This window comes from Ammospiza nelsoni, chromosome 5 (assembly GCF_027579445.1).
Source record: "Ammospiza nelsoni isolate bAmmNel1 chromosome 5, bAmmNel1.pri, whole genome shotgun sequence".
In the NCBI taxonomy this organism is placed as follows: domain Eukaryota; kingdom Metazoa; phylum Chordata; class Aves; order Passeriformes; family Passerellidae; genus Ammospiza; species Ammospiza nelsoni.
Window position 1 is genome coordinate 4,362,547 of NC_080637.1, and position 16,489 is coordinate 4,379,035.

General features: G+C 44.8%; 1 protein-coding gene across 1 annotated transcript in view; it reads right to left on the bottom strand.

Annotated features, from left to right (window-relative positions):
• ITIH5 (inter-alpha-trypsin inhibitor heavy chain 5) overlaps nucleotides 1–16,489 on the bottom strand; it is a 49,499-nt gene that overhangs the window by 3,785 nt on the left and 29,225 nt on the right. The window contains exons 8-13 of the mRNA XM_059472725.1: nucleotides 9,366–9,537; nucleotides 6,557–6,866; nucleotides 3,280–3,833; nucleotides 2,862–2,912; nucleotides 1,703–1,819; nucleotides 16–393 (exon numbers count right to left, since the gene is read on the bottom strand). Coding sequence (XP_059328708.1) covers nucleotides 16–393; nucleotides 1,703–1,819; nucleotides 2,862–2,912; nucleotides 3,280–3,833; nucleotides 6,557–6,866; nucleotides 9,366–9,537 — 1,582 coding nt within the window. The remainder of the gene's footprint in view (nucleotides 1–15; nucleotides 394–1,702; nucleotides 1,820–2,861; nucleotides 2,913–3,279; nucleotides 3,834–6,556; nucleotides 6,867–9,365; nucleotides 9,538–16,489) is intronic.

Genomic DNA, 16,489 nt, shown 5'->3' on the forward strand with positions numbered 1-16,489 from the left:
GAACCTGCCACCTACCCAGTAGCCCGTGGGAGTCAGAAGAGAGGCCTTTACTGTTGGAGATGTAGAACCCCAGGTGATTCCTCTGGTACGGGGCTGGCTTCTTGTAGTGGTGGATGAGGATGACGAAGCTGATGGAGTCCCGGATGGTCACGGTGATGTTGGAGAAGGCAGAGATGGACACCTCCAGGCTCCTGCTCCGCACCACAGCACTCCGGCCACAGGACAGGACAAGCCTCTCCCCATCGTCCAGGATGACCCTCTTGGGTGTGATCTCCAGGTAAGACCTCTCTGGCTTGTTGCTGAGGATGGTGATGGTGCTGAAGTAAGTCCGATGCTTCTTGTGGCCGTTGGGCGGTGCAGGAGCTCCGATTAACTGTCCGTTCACAGTTACACCTTGCAGGAAAACAATCAAAAAATCGTTTTAAGTGAAAGCTGGAACCCAGGATCACAGGGCCACAGAACAGTCTGAGCTGGAAGGGGCCCAGCAGGAACAGGTCTATTGTCTCAATGACACAAGCCTTGGGACTGAGGACATGCAGGCTCGCCACCTCGTGCTCAATTATTTCACTTACCAGCCTTCAAACGAGTATAGTCAGTCTGTTATGGAATTGTGACCTCATACAGAGCACATAAATTTACCCAAGCTCAGAAATACTGGCCTTCTCTGCAGGCAGGTGCCCCCAGTCCCATTAATCACAGTGTACACAGTGCCACAAAAAAAGCACTTTTGAGTATTCCAAGGTGCAGATCCTAATGAGTCAATTAAAGCCTAAAAGTCCACAATGAGTCAATTAAAGCCTAAAAGCAAGTTTCCCAGTCATTTTAATATTTGTTGCGACCTATTGTCCATAAGACAGTGACTCACTTCCCACAAGCCTCTGAACACTGACAATTAAGGAGGAGGCTTGTTGCTAACCAAGGCTAAACCCAAGCCATTAACACTGAAATTAAATGTCTCCATATCCCATTATTCCTGATGGGATCTCATTTCTGTCTTCAAAGATTCAAGGTTCTAGTGCTACAGAGTCTATTTTCCTCAAGCTCATTCTGCACTTGAGCCACAAAATCATTCAAGCAGTGGCACAAACAGTCTGTGAAAGAAGTTGAAGGGAAATATTGTCTGGAGCTGTACTTTGTATTTTTAAGGCACACATGAACACAGAAATATGGGGGTTAGACCACTGCCACACAGAACAGAATCATACAAATTTATTGTGGGGTTGTAAAACAAGCCTGTGAATTGTCTCTGGTTTTGACACCCCTTTCTCTCCCAGGACATAATCTGCTTATTAGCTGCCCTGCTTAGAATTCCAGATGGGATCAGACCATGCTTTGGCTCAGATTGGCTTGGGTAAAACAGATCCTGAATCATGTGGGTTTTCTCAAGACTGTCATGACTCTCCAGCCAGTTTGGTGATTTCTTTACTAAAGGAACAGTGGTGCTTGGGTACTTTGCTCTGTCCTAAACCAAACAGTACTGTGAGTAAAGAGGGAATTTCCCACAGCAGAGCAATTTTGGCAAGTCCAAACCTTTTATTTGCAAGCTGTGACTTTGTAAATGGTGAAGTTGAACCATAGAAGAAACTTTTTCTAATTTCCTATCATTTTCTTGCCTGAGGCACCTTGGTGCTTGGTCTGCTGCAAGGCTTGGCCTTACAGTTTGATTTTCCTCCACAAGAAACTGCTTGACTTGGCTGCTCACCAGATTCCTTGTGATCAGAGACCAGCCTGAGAATGTCCCCTGGTTCTCCATCAATATTGAAGCAGACAGAGAACTTGCTGGAGGGAAAATCAATGACGAAGTGAGGGTCCCCATCCGCTGAGAAGACATGGAAAAAGAGACAAATGTGAGAAGCCCACACAAAACTCCAGTGTCTAACAGATTGCAACAAAGCTGCTGTTTAAAGTGTGTTTGTCCCTGTTTTTTTCTAAGTCCTCCTGATTTGTTGTTTTTAGAGGGTCAGATGGAGTTTGCCAGGAAATGCCAAGTTTTGCTTTGTTTTTCACAAAGATTGTTTTGTTTTTCTCACAGATGAGGTTGAGTTTTCAATGACAACTCAAAACCCAAAACAGTTCTAGATGAAAATCAGGATATTTTCTTTCTGGAATATAATATATTTTGGTGATTTATGGGAATTATCATGTAGATGTTTTGAACTCTTCTACATTCTTTTTTGGCAAGCTACATCCCCACATAGAAATGCACTTTCTGACCAAGGGCTGCTGCATGGCTCCACCTCACAGTGACCCCTCCTGGCCCTCAGTATCATATTGGAGCAGTCAACAACAGCTGTTGATCCCATAATCCTAATTTTTCAACAATCCTTGACCTACCATCAACTATCAGACAGCTGCCATTAATAAGGCTCGCCAAAAATGCTATCTTCTAAAGTAAAATTGACCCTATCAAGAGAAATTCAAGTCAGAGTTCTTGATCTGGACTTATTCTTCAGTGTTTAATGTATGAAAAGTTAAGTAAAGGTGCAGGACAAACAGGAAAATTGTAAAATACTACAGAACTTTCTCCTTTTTCTATTGTCAACAACTTTTTTATATTTCAGCATTATTATTTTTAAAAGGGTTTTCCAATATTTCTAGTACAGAGAGAATGTGTTTCTGTTCTCCCCTAACCTGCAGAAGTCTCAAATATGAGGATTAACTGTTGTAGATCATCTGCCTTCTCACTACTGATCCTTTCTGTATTTTGGATTTGTTTTCATTTTCCTCTCTGCTCTTGTAGTTCTGACAAACAGAACTTTGTAACCATTTGGATGATTATACCACAGTGATATGCATCTGAGGTTTCCATAAATCAGTCACCATTATTTTGCATTATGAGAGGCATGAAAGCAGGCACTGACCTGAAGTTTTGGAGATTTTAATCCTCTGTTTATCTTTCCCTCTGCGTATACCTAGAAGAGGGGAAGGAAGGCTGTTACAATTACTTACTGAGCAGCAGAAAGAGACATATTTTAAAAATGTTCCCCAAATATTATTCAGAGAGATGATGGGATATATATTCCTGCAGCCACTTTAAGTTTCATGTAGAACACCAATTTTTCTCCAATAGTTTCTGCAAAACAGTAAGTGCTTTAAAAGGGTGAGGGGCCTAAAAGTTTTGCTAAAGGTTACCCAGCCCACAATTAGCAAAATTAGTATGAAAATCTCAGCTTTACCCCTCAATTCACTGTCTGGATCACCCCTGTGCCAAAGTCAGCCATGAGGCATTGCCCAGAATGAAGATTTTTTTACCAGAACAAGGTGATTCTGGTCTCATACCTGGTGGGGCCTTGTGCCCCTGCAGGCTCTGCACCTTTTCCCCGATGCCGTCAGTGGAAGGGCTGATAAACTCCTCCTGAGGTGGCTCCGAGTGGAGTCCAGCCTCTTTCATCTTCAGAACAGTGAAGGGGGTAACAAAATTGTAAGCCAGGGCCATGGACTTGGCTTTCTCCATCAATTTGTCCTTCTCCTGAATGTCATCACTCTTCAGCCGCAAGTTGAGCAGTTCCTTGATGGTGAGGTAACTCCAGGCCCTCTCAATGTAATTATTGTCAGCTTTGCCATCCTCCAGGCCGGGGACACCCCTGATGTCATTTCTGCTGGGCAGGTCAATAGCCACATCTGTTTTGAGCACGATGTACTTCTTGGAATTGCTGGCAGTCACCTCCACATGGAGCTTATCCGAGGTGCGGTTGATGAGTTTGCCGGCAATGATAATTTCAGAGCCATTGAAGTAGTTGGGGAAGAAGTTCTGGGTGACCTGCTCCACATCATCTTCAGGGTAATCAACACGGATGTCAGAGAGAAGGGGAGTTCCTATTTCATCATAGAACCTTAAAGCAAGACACATTTTTCACTGTTGGCACTGTGTGAACACACTCTTGTACTGGTACAGCGACAAGGACACAGGTTATCTAAAATGGCTCCTAAGTCATTCAGGGCAGTTTGAGCCATCAGAAACCAAATTTAACTACCATGTCCACTCTAACTTGGCCTAGAAAAACAGGGTGGGAGGGTCTCTGCCTTTAGGGCTTTTCAAAATCTGAGTGGACAAAGCCCTTAAAGTCCTCACCTAAATTTGAAGTTAGCTCTTCTCAGAACAGGAAGGCTGAACTACACAATCTCCAGAGGTCTCTGTCAACCAAAAATATTTCTGCCTCATTTTAGTGTTCACTGTTCCTTAGGTACCTAAACAGAATCTCTTAATTATGTTCAGAACCATCCCAGCATGGCCTGGCAGGCACCTCCCTTCCACTGTGGTTCCAGATCTCTGCAAGGAGATATTTGTGACCACTTAAAAGTGAATTATTGGCTTCCAAGATTCACAGAAAGCACTCCAGTTATTTAAAAATGTACTTAGACAAGATGCTGTAACCCACAGGTCTCTAGTGGTGTTACACATGGTATTCCAGAGCCAGAAACTGTAAGGCCAAAATCTTAAGTCCACCAAAGCTGAAGAGATTCCAAACCAGAGCTCCTGAATCTCTGAAGGACCCCTAGATTGGGTTGGTCAGTGTAGGACAGGCAGGAATACAGTTTTATGAGGGCCAACAGAGAAAGAAAATCAAGAAGGAATCTCACCATGGCCCCCATAAATGATTCCAAGGAATGACATAAATGACATTTCCAAGGAATGGAGGAATTCTAGCTGCTATGTACAGGCACCCTGGCACAAGACAGCTCACTTCCTCATGGCTGATTTTCTGTTGGAGCAAGGCATGGCTTTCCTGAAACCAGGGAGGTTAACCCTTTAATACCTTGTTAACGTGACCAACCACACTCGTGAGAACACCTTGCACCAGACAGCCAAGAAAACCTTCCCAAGGCTCAAAGCCCAAGTTTACAGCACTGTGTTTTCCCTACAGCAATGTGCTTTTGAAGGTTCCTCCCAAGCTGCTCCAAGAATACCACATTTCCCATTCAGATGCCAAACTGCTCATCTCTTGGCAAGCCATTTGAGTTTAATTTGGTAAATAAACAAAGAATTGGCCTCAGCCCTTTTTCTAGTTCAAGCTGCATTTATTTGACACATCTGGTTAAACAGACTGTCTGGAAGCTAAAGTCACAGTTTCTGCTTTATTCTCCCTCCAAGGGAACCCAAAGCCTGAATTGGTTGACTTTCTTTTAAAGTCTGTCTGAGCACTCATTGTCTTTCATGCAGAGACCTCACCAGATTTAAAAACACGACTAAATTAAACTTGAGCACTCTCTAAAATAACTTCTGAGCTGTAACAAATGGTGGAGATACACAACCTGTCTTAGAGTACAATTCAAGGAAGTATCTGTATAAAAATATAACCCACTGAGCATTAAAAAAAAAAATTAAATTGGCACCCATTTAGGTTTTCCCTTCAACTGAGGTTTGAATTGGCCTCCAGCAGTGATTGTGCTTTTCTGTATAAATTTGGCACCAGGTGCCAAATGGGTTTGCCATGACTGAGCTTGATAAACAGGGAGCTGTTCATCAGAGAGAGGCGTTTGAACAAGCACTTGCAGCACTGGGCTCCTGCAGCCCAATCCATCAGAACATCCTCTCTCTGCCAGGGAATGCCACTTGCTATCCAAAATACATGTCCTGGGGAGGAAATTACATGTGTGGAGTGACAGATGGATCTATAGAATTTCGTTTCAAAGGAATTCTTGTCCATGTTTTACTGGTTTGCCACAGAAGGCAAAGCCCTGGTGGAAAGTGCTTGGATTTATTGCTCCAGAGGAGTTAGGCATGAGCCAGGAGAGAGGTAACTCAATAACTGTCTTTTTTTGGTTTCTGTGGTTAAAACACTAACATTTTGGGAGTGAAAGCCAAGAATTTTTATTTGGAAACATTGACACATTGCTAAACATTTTGGTCAGAGATGTGGTCACACATCTTTCTGCTGTTCCTTACCAGGAACTGATACTTACCCTTGGACTACAGCTCCCTTATCACAGAAGAGGAACACAATCTCTGGTCCTACTGAAGCATGAGGATTTCAGGAAATTTATGAGGAGTTTGGGTCACAAAAAATAATGGAAATGAATGGTCACAAAGAATGAGGAAATTAATGACTATAATGGTTATCCCAGGAATGATCTTAGTGTGTTATTCTAAGTCAAATATTTCAGATCTCGGGCAAAATGTTATAATTTTCAAAAAATAAAGAAATAATTTTTTTTGCTCCAAATTGGAATCTTCATTCCTGATCCCCTCCATGCTGTTTATGTTGTTGATTTGATGTATGAAATGCATCCTCTCCTCCTACCATCTCCCTGTGAGGAGTTGGGACCTCAGCTGTGCCCCCCCAGCTCAGTGGGTTTACATGTCCTAAACAATGATCTGAATTAGGGAAACAAATGCCTTGTTCTGAGGGGCTGGGAGCTCCAGTACATCTCAGGGGATCTGATAAGAGAAAGGGAATTTTTGGGTAGCCATTCAGAATATCTGATCGTACTCTGGCTCTCCCAGCCAGAGCTGAGTCTCAGGGAAACTCCAATTTCTCACCATATCTCATTAGAGGATTTTCCATCCCAAAATGCTTTCCCAGAGAACCCAAAGAACAAAAAAAGCAGAACGAACCCCTTGAGGTGGCTGGCTGCATCCTCATCCTCCTGGAAAAGCCTCGTCATGCCGCAGTTCTCCAGTGCCATCCTCTCCAGCAGCTTGTGGTCCACGTCGTTGCCAATGCCGATGGTGAAGAGGCAGAATTTATCCCTGATGGCCTCCTTGGTGTTGCTGAGGATTTTGGAGGACTGAGTTTCCCCCACAGTCGGCCTCCCATCCGTGAGGAAGATGATCAGGGACACGCTCCTGGCGTCGATGTCGTTCTGAGCAATGTAATCATTCAGCAGCTTTGCCCCAGTCTGCAGAGCCCCATTGATATTAGTCCCTGGGAAGGTACCAGAATGATTAAAGATCATTTCTCCTGCTAAGAGTGGTGTGAATCATTTCCCTGAGCTCCCTTCAGTGAGGTGACAGCTTCTCTGGACATCAGGATGTCCCTTTTCTCCACATGAAGTTGCTCTAGCCTTTGAATTCAGTTCAGCTCTTTTACTCAGAATGAGTTTGGCACAGCTGTTTATGGTCTTATGAATTGAATTATGAATTTCACTTTGTCATGTGGAATTGCTGTTGAATGTCTCAATGTACAACAATCAGCCTGGTAAACAGTCATACTATGTCTGGCTGGTACAAACAAAAATTGTTAAACTTAATTACAGGACTCTCCCAGATTATATCTGAACTAGGAAATGTTCTGCTAATTTTTTTTCTGAAGGGCACCACACTTGGAGTCAGGAAAAAAACCTTCAAATTGGAAAACAAGTGGATAGGCTCCTTCTTCACACCCCAGGGGATAAAAAGTTTAAAGGGAAGAGCTTGGTTAGCTGAGGAGTGTGTTTGCACAGAACAACTGGGTAGCGAAGAATAAAACTGCCTGAAGTGGTATGGGAGGGAGAAAACAAAGTAAATGAGAGAACAGATGCACATTGGAATAGGCATTAAAAGGATCCAAGCCCACTGTGTGTTAAAAAAAAAAAAAAAAGGAAAACAGGAAAATGAGTACAAGTATTCCCTTTCTCCATGTATTTCTAGTCAAAGCACAGAGGGATTGGCTGCGGGACCTTGGCAAAATCAGCACATTGGGGTTAAAAACAGCTCTTGGGAAACAAAGCAGGTGAAATGGGTTAAGAGCCATACACAGCTGACTCTGGGGGTCTGGAAAGGGAGATCTAGGAAGGTTATCAACAGGATGTGATGGAAAGTCAGCACAAACCTAGAAACTCAGTGTGCACACCTCCAGTGTGTGGCAGCAAGACAAGGAACAGGAAAGCAGCAAAGGATTCTGAAAAGTCCTCAAAATCCTGACTGTCTTCTGCAAAATGGTTCTCAACCAAAAAACATACACCCAAATATTCTAACTCTCTCAGTCCCCAAGCAGATCCAAAATTTCAGGAAGTACTTTTTCCCCAAAACCAGAGGAAAACCATGTCATGTAGCAGAGTGTTTAATTTATACTCAGTTGTATCATAGAACTACCAAGCACTGAAAACTGCCTTTTGCCACATGCTCAGGTAATTAGCAGCAGGATTTTTCTCCCGTTTCTTTGGTCTGTAAGTACAACACAGGGGTGTAACCACACCATGTTCTTTGTGTGTGTTCATGTTCAGTGGGAGATACTCAAGGAATAGCACCTTTATAGGGAAAACAGAGTTAGCCAAGCCTGAAAAAGACCTGAAGTACCTGTGGTGGAGAATCACTGTGGAGAATCACAGTCAATAATTTCCTTTTACTTTTGTTCTCTGGCAGGTTCATGGCAAACCCAGCTGGTTCCTGCACACCTCTCCTGGCACTTCAGGAGTAAAAAGCTTTGTTCTCTGAGTTTTGTCCCAATTACTATTGGTAATTGTTTAACTGGGCAGGTCCCTTCACCACTTCCTAAGCAATTCCTCTCACAGCACAAGCAGCACAGCCAACCATCCTGTTTGCTGTGTTTTTCCATCAGAGGTTTCCTCTGCTAGGAGTGGTCCCTGCTCAGGGGCAGCCATGGGAAGGCCCTCCCTGACCTTCAGCCAGCTGTGACCACTTCCATGGGGAAGGGTTTGAAAAGGTCATTCTGCAGCTCTCTGGGCACAGATGCTGGAATATGTTTGATTGCAAACCTCACTGTAGTTGGAGATTTTTTTATACTACTGTCCATAGCCTCACAGGAGACCTATGAATCAAATTAAAACTCACACTTGCACTCTGCCACTGCTCTGGGGTTTTCTCTGCCCACCTCCCTCCAGGCAACAAGGCACAAGCAAAAAGGGCTGAGAAATTCTTAAAATATGATTTTGGTAGAGACAAGAGGACAGTACTGGGTGAGAAGCTAAATCCTGCAGAATGTAATCCCACATCCCACAGTGTGTGCTCCATCCCTGGGATTTCCAGCCCAGACAAAACCATGAGCCTGCTTTCACAGAGCCTTTCAGAAACTGCACAATACTGGCACTGTGTGTCTTTTGCCAGGGTATATTTTCATCTGTGTCCTCAAGAAATAACCTTGGAGGCTTTCCCATTCTGAGGGTGTCGCCAGATAAGCGAGAGAATGGAATCAAATTTGGTTTAATGAGTGTATGGAATCACAGACTAATTTTGGTTGGAAAGAACATTTAAAGTCCAACTTGTCCAAACCCCCTGCAATGGGCAGGGTCTGAGGAAACCTTCCCACAATGTGTGTTAATAAAGAACACATAACCCTGAGTGGAGATGAAGGGACCCCCTTGTCCCACGACCTAAATCCCAATGTCTTTGTATTCCATATGCTCCAGGACCACATTCCCCACTCTTTGTTCTGTTGTAGTTAATTGGATGGCACAGTTAATCCCATCTGTATCTCTGATCATACCTCCAGTGGGTGACATGTTATGGATGTACTTTTTGGCATCCCTGATGTTATTTGGAGTAACTGGCACCAGCCTGTCCTGCTGCCAGACCTTGATTCGGTTGGAAAAGCCAATGATATTGAAGTGGTCTTCAGGCCTTAGGTCCTGGAGAATTGTGAAGAGAGCTTCTTTGGTCTAGAAAGAGAAAAGAGAGCAGCTATTGGTTTCTCTGGGTCTGGGTTGAAGGCACTTGAGATGGCAGTTCATGTTCAGACTCAAATGTTTATTATTTCTTATCAGTAAAACAGTCTCGCTGCTGTGAGTTCTGCAGCTTTTTATTAGAAGGCACAAAATGGCAACAATCTCTTGTTACAAGGGCTTTCAAGACTAAACTATCCAATTAAGAACTGACACCTGGATTATTTTCCTTTTTAACTCAACAACTGATCCCAAAGAGCTGCAACTCTTCTGCCCAATTACAAAATGCCACCAAACCCATGGAGAAGAAGGAAGAAGAAGCATGAAGAAGAAACCCAGGATGACACCCTGTGCCCTTCCATCTCCAACATACTAAAAATACCAAAACCTAAATTTCTTACCAAGTGATAAACCCACACTACTCTCTATAATCTATTTCACACTTTTGTGGATTCCAGTCCATCTTGAAGTCTAGGAAACTTTCTCCATGGATGAGGGTCACAGTCAGTGCTCCCCTGAGGGTCAGGGCACCCCAGAGCAGACACAGAAATATTCCCAGTGCCCTGGGTTTCCACAAGCAGCAGACAGAGCTGTCAGTGTTTTAGGGGGCAAGAATTTAGTTTCAAGATGTTTACTGATCTTTTAGATATTTCTACACTGCCATTTTGGCTGATGAAGAATATTGGGATGTCCTTCCCTATCTCAAGGCCTGATCTCTGTGGTGCCAGGGGCTGGGCAAATGTGAGATGAAAAACAACTCTTGCCCAAAAGGTCTTGTGAGGCACATCTAGACCTAACTAAGCTTAAAAATCAGGCACCACAATTGGGATAAAAGCTCTCAATGACTGGGAGAACCATGTTCTGAATTAAGGGATAGTGAATAATAATGACTAATAACAAAAACCTCATAGAGTGTGTCTAACACCCTCTAGCCTGGCAGTAAGCTGCAAGTGTCATATACTTAAAACAGGTTACTTATAAGTTAAAAAAACCAGCAAACATGTCAAAGGATGCACATTCTCTGCTCATAATTAGGATACTATTTGCTACATTTACACTCTAATGAATAGTTTCAGCAATTAATAAATGTTTAGGTTAATATATTCAAAAAAAGTCCTGCCTAGTCACTGCAGATTCTCCCTGCCAGTCAGTTTTGTCCCAGGCACATTGTTTTTAATCAATATGCCAACTGTTCATCATCCTCTGTAAACACAGGCAACCAGGGTGAGGAAAGCTGGTCACAAGATGAGTTCTTAGCAAAGGAAGTTAAGGATCCTGGGTTCTGGGAAAGCCAGACCACTGAGGAAAAGGCAAGAGGAAGACTGCAGAGGTGTCCAGCTCCCCTCAGTGAGACCAGCTTGGATTTAGCAGCCATGCAGCTGTGTTCACATGGAGACAGACTTCAGCTGAGTAAGACTCAAGAGAAGTTACCCAAAAGCAGCCTCTGTCCATGCAAACATACCCTATATTTGGATGCAAAACACATGGGAGGAATATGAGGCAATATCTGGGCAGAGGAATCAGCAGATTCTCAGCTCAGCCCCTTCTTGGCCTCCATTCAGCCTTCAAATTCCAAGGAAAGCTATGCAAGAAATAATATTGTGGGCTCACCAGCATTTAAAGTTTCCTCTCATGCCTGTCAGGAAAATACATGAAGGGCTTGTCCAGAAGAAATGCAGGAGTAATCAGCAGTGCTGGAAACCACATCAGCCTAGGCCTGATGTTGCTATGCAAAGACAGTTTGGAAAAGGGCTCAAAGGACTGATCAAGCTGTGTCATCAACATATCCCCCTGGATTCTGCATGGCAGATGATGATGATGCAATGATGCAAACAAACCTAATCCTCACAGCTGGTGCCTTGGCTCCCAGTCCACCTGGAATTAAGGGGAATATTTCCCATAGCTTCAAACATTCTGGAGCCAGGTCTGGAGACTCTCCCTGCCTGTTTCTGTCCTCTGTACAAATAATTTTTGCTCTGCAGGGATCTCAGGCTTAATCCCTCCACTTGCTTAGCTGGAACATTCCTCCATGTCCCATCATTGTTTCAGAGACAAGAATATTAAAGCAAGTGCTGGTGGAAGAGATTCTTTCAAAGAGAAGAGGAGATTCCCATCAGGTTCATGTCATGATGTGCACCAAATAAACCTGCACAAAGGTGAATTCCTGCACCAAACATGGAGGCTGCCTCCAGTCTAACAGTCCACAGAAAATGGAAAAGTTGGGCAAAATAATCAGCTATTTGAAGAAGAAGGGGAGGTTTTACCCTCTCTCATCTGCTCTTTTACACCACCATTTTTATAGTAAAAATGCTTCAGATAATGCATGACATCATCCTTCAGAGACACTATCCATCAATATCCCATTTTACAGAGAGGAAAACCAGGCTGCTTTTCTAATTATGTCAAGGTCAGAAAGTGAGAGGTTCCCAAAACCTGGGGTTCCCAGTCCTCAGTTCAGTCAGCCAAACCATCCCACATGCACAGGCAGCAATCACACAGTAGAGAAAAGGACCCTTGGATTTATTCCATTATAACAAGGCTGGCCCAAGTATTTGTCCCTCAAAAAATGGATCAAAATAAGCAGAAAGTGAAAATGGAGACCCTTCTATCCTGTGTGTGAGCAGGCCTCAGTGCCAAGCTCTGCTGAGGGAACTTTAGGCAGGGTGTTAGAGCAAGGAGCAATGAGACCACAACAACTCCCTACATACACATCCCCCCTCCACCCCACAAAGGAGAGGAAAAGAGGTTCCTAGAGGCAATGATTTCAAGAAAAACTCCCCAAATCTCATTATCTACATTACAGCTCTGATTATAATTAACACTGCTTGACCTCTCCCATTACAAAACCCCTCTCTTTAGGTTTTTTTCCAATTCTGTGAAACTGCACTTTTCTCAGAGGGATTTATTGGGCCCAAATAAGCTCTGCTGTTTCTGAGAACAAGGCAGGAGGAGAAATAATCTTGCTTTGGCCTACTTGCAGAGAGGCTGCATCTCACTTCCCTTGTGCTCACAAATTCCTTTTGACGTTCTTGCCTGTGTTCAGCCAAAAGAAAAGGAAAGGAAAAAGTAAAACAACACAGAGCAGAAGTAGCTGGGTGTACACAGCATCCAAGCTAGAATTGCAGAGAGGATCAGGAGGGAACTGAAACACACATTCCCAGGAAACCCAGCACTTCCCCACACCCTCAAACAGGGGCCAAATGTGGGGCTGGGACCATCTCTCTCTCCCCTTCTTTCATTTCCTCTTTGCTTTTTGTCTCATTTTCGTCACTCCGTGCAGTTTGAGTCAATTTTTCCCAGGAAAAAAACTTCTGCCATATTTTAATGGATATGCACTGACAGCCTGGATTCTGGCATCTGTATCCTGTGCTTGCCTCTGCAGCTTAAATGAAAACCTTTGAATTTATGTGACATGCACACAAACATATGTACAAGTGTGCGTGTGTGCACATGGGTTTGCTCCAAAGCAAACAGAATGAGGGAGGCCATGTAGTTCATTCTCCTGCAGCTTCTACTCCATCGTCAGCACAAAAAATAAAGGGTGGGATTCAGCTTTGCCAACTCAGTCATCAGAAAGCTGGGCATCACATCTAATCCTGCTCAGGGCAGGGGAAGCCACCTCCAGGGAATAATCCATCCCATCTGTTTTGGACAGGTTTTAGGATGGGCTGAGTCACTGTCTGGAAGTGCCTGTCTCCAGACAAGCAGAGAAGGTGGGACTCACCTCAACAGCTAATCCTGTCCCATCCTGAGCATTCTGACTCTTGCTGGAGCCAAAAGGAGCTGAACTGTCTCTCCAGCTCTCCCAGAGTGCTCTGAATCCCCTGCCTCTTCCTATTTCCATCTCTCTTCCAGGTGTGTCCTAAAGACCGCACTCCTGATGGGGTGGAGCAACATGCTTTGAAACCTACCAGCCTTCCTCACCCTCTAATGGTTCATGAGAGAGATGTGCCTTCCCCCAGAGTGCTGGATATGATTCAGCAGCTGGCAGGCAAAAACAGCTTTTAATAAGGAGAATATCTTGGTAAAAGTGCACTGGTTGAAATCCTGTAGGACTCAGCCATGGACAAGTGCAGTTGGTGCCCAGCCCTCTCCTCCCATCTCCACCAGAGCCCAGGCAAGGCTCTGCAAAACTCTTGTGGCTGCAGCTTCAGCTGGGATTCAGGTTTCTGATCCTGTCCTTGCAAGGCCACAGCTGGAATTTCTCCTGGCTCCAAGGAGCCAAAGGCTGTGGCTGCCATGGGATTCCCAAACTGCTCTGCTGCCAATGGGGTCCTTGCAGTCCCACTCCCACCTGGCCCCACTGAGTCATTCCACTGAAACTGCTGCCTAAGAGCAGAAAATGACCCATTTCTACCCTGCTGTGCACATGACACTGGTTCATTTTGGAGATAAGCTGGACCCACTCACACTGAGGAAAAAGAGTTTAGGGGTCCAGTGCCTCTGTGCCAGGTGCTGCAAGGTGAAATATTTTTCCCAACATGTTTGCCTGGGGAGATGCATTTGGAGCAAGGATTAAAGCAGAGGATGGCAAGAAGTAACAACACAGAACAGCTGAATAAAAGTCCTTTGTTGCCGTTTGGGAATAGTTTGTACATGTCAGAGTCAGGTTTTAAATGAGTGTTTAAAACAGGATAACTTGGTGGGGGGAGATTCCTCCATTTCCCTCAAATTATCATGGATTAAACTGAGGTGAGAGATGGAGACTGAATTGCCACTGCATTTGAGATGTAGAATTGTGCTGCTGAATGAGCTGCCAACACAGCTGGGACTGAACCAGCCACCTCCAGGGCTAGGAAATTTCACCCCCAAACCTGGAGCAGCACAGCCCTGGTCTACAGCTGGGGACAGGTGATGTGACCATGACTGCCAGGGAGTGAGCACAGCTCATGTCTGTGCTTTGTGAATGATGAGAGGAGGGAGAAGAGGAGCTCACACTGCCTAAATTATTGATGTGCAAACAATGTCTGCTCAAGCCTACAAGGCCAGAGACAAGCCAGCTCCCAGCCACCACTCTGACCTTCCTTGTCACTTCTGCACTGACATCTGGACATCCAATATTGTATTTTTGGGGTGCCCCAATGATGAATCTGACTCCATGTTCTCAGAAGGCTAATTTATTATTTTATGAAACTCTATTATATTAAAGAATACTAAACCAAACTATACAGAAGGGATACTTACAAGAGGCTAAAAAGCTAATAATGAAAACTCGTGACTCTTTCCAGAGTCCTGACACAGCTTGGCCCTGATTGGCCAAAGAGTGAAAACTACTCACACCAGAAATCCAATGGAATAATCACCTGTAGGTAAACAATTTCCAAACACATTCCACATGAGCACAACACAGGAGAAGCAAATGAGATAAGAATTGTTTTCCTTTTTATCTGAGGCTTCTCGGCTTCACAGGAGAAAAATCCTGGGCAAAGGGATTTTTCAGAGAATGTGAATGCCACATTGCAACACAGCTGCTGCCTGCCTGGTTCTTGCCTTGCTGCAGGCCCTGCATCACAGCCAAGGTGATTCAGAGCTGTACCAGCCCCAGCAGAAAGAGCAGAATCCCTCAGCTACACTTGAGTTTGGCTGTGATTTGTCACCCTTGTACTCAGCCCTTGGAGTTAGCTCTGACAGACCTCATCTTGCTTAAACACTGGTGGAGCAGTGGGAAGATACACACACTTATATGAAAGCTGAGAGTTTTCAGCTTTTTTGGGGGTCAAAGATGTGCCTCAGAGACATCTGGGATGATGTCAGACCATCTGGGCACCTTTGAGGAGGAATCTGACATTTCTTTCACAGTCCCTTGTTTGTCTGGGGAGCAGGGCGAGGGTGAGGCCTTGGCTACCCCGGGAGCTGTGCAGCTCACAGGGACACAATGTGTGGTTGTTAGGAGCTGTGGCACTGCCAGACACTGGCCCTGCTGGCCAGCAAGGGGAGAATTCAAGCACCTCATTAAAATGCATATCCCATGCCCACGTATTCACACTTTCCATTGCCTTAGGAGCACTTCTAAGTGTTTCATCCAGCCACTCTCGCAGCAGCTGGGCAGCAGGACTCCATCACCAGTGGCACAGCCTCTCCCAGCTCAGCCAGCACCAGGGAACTGCCTGGGCTTGGGATCAGCCAGTCTGAGAGCACTGCTAGCAGAGAGGAAAGCATTCCCAAACACTGCCTTTGGAAAACAGGACCCACTGACAGGAGGAGATGCACAAGAACAGCCTGCAGAGAGCAGCCTATAGAGAGCAGACCTGAGGCCAACTGCATCCATGTGCTAAAAGAGCTCACAACTAAAGACAAAATTTACCACCTTTTGTCCTTTCAGATCCCTTGTGAGAAAGCAAATTTGCCAAGAAAGGAGCTAAGGCACAAGATGTAAGCTCAGAGGGAATTAGGAAGCCATAGCTCTGTCCAGGAATGAGTCTGAGAGTGCAACAGCGCAGGGAAGGGCTCAGAAATGAGATCTCCTACAGCAAAAAGGAGAAAAGTACAAGTGAAGATATGGTTTGTCAAAAGATTGCAAGGCAATACAGGGAGAAAAACCAAAAGAGCTCCTTCTTCTTCCTTCAATATCCTCTTTCCCTTTCCAAACATGCAGAGGCAGCTGATTAAAAGGTCCTGAGCTGGGTTTCAAACAGCAACAACCAAAGCTCATCAATGTCCCCATGGTCTGTCAGAAGGATTAATTAGTGCTGTGACTTAAGGAAAGGCTGCCATCACAGTCACACCTGAAATGGTGCAAACATGGCCAGACAAGGCTGCCCTAGGTTTGGTTTGGGTCCAGAGCCAGGGGAATGCAGTGGGAGCACCACAGCCACATTACAGGGAGCAGGCAGAGCAAAGGTTTGGGCAGTGCTGTTCTGCTGAGGTTGGAAGCCACATCATGTGAGTTTTGCTTTCCTCTGTGTCCCAGTGTCCTTTCTGCCCACATAATGCTGCTCACACATCACCT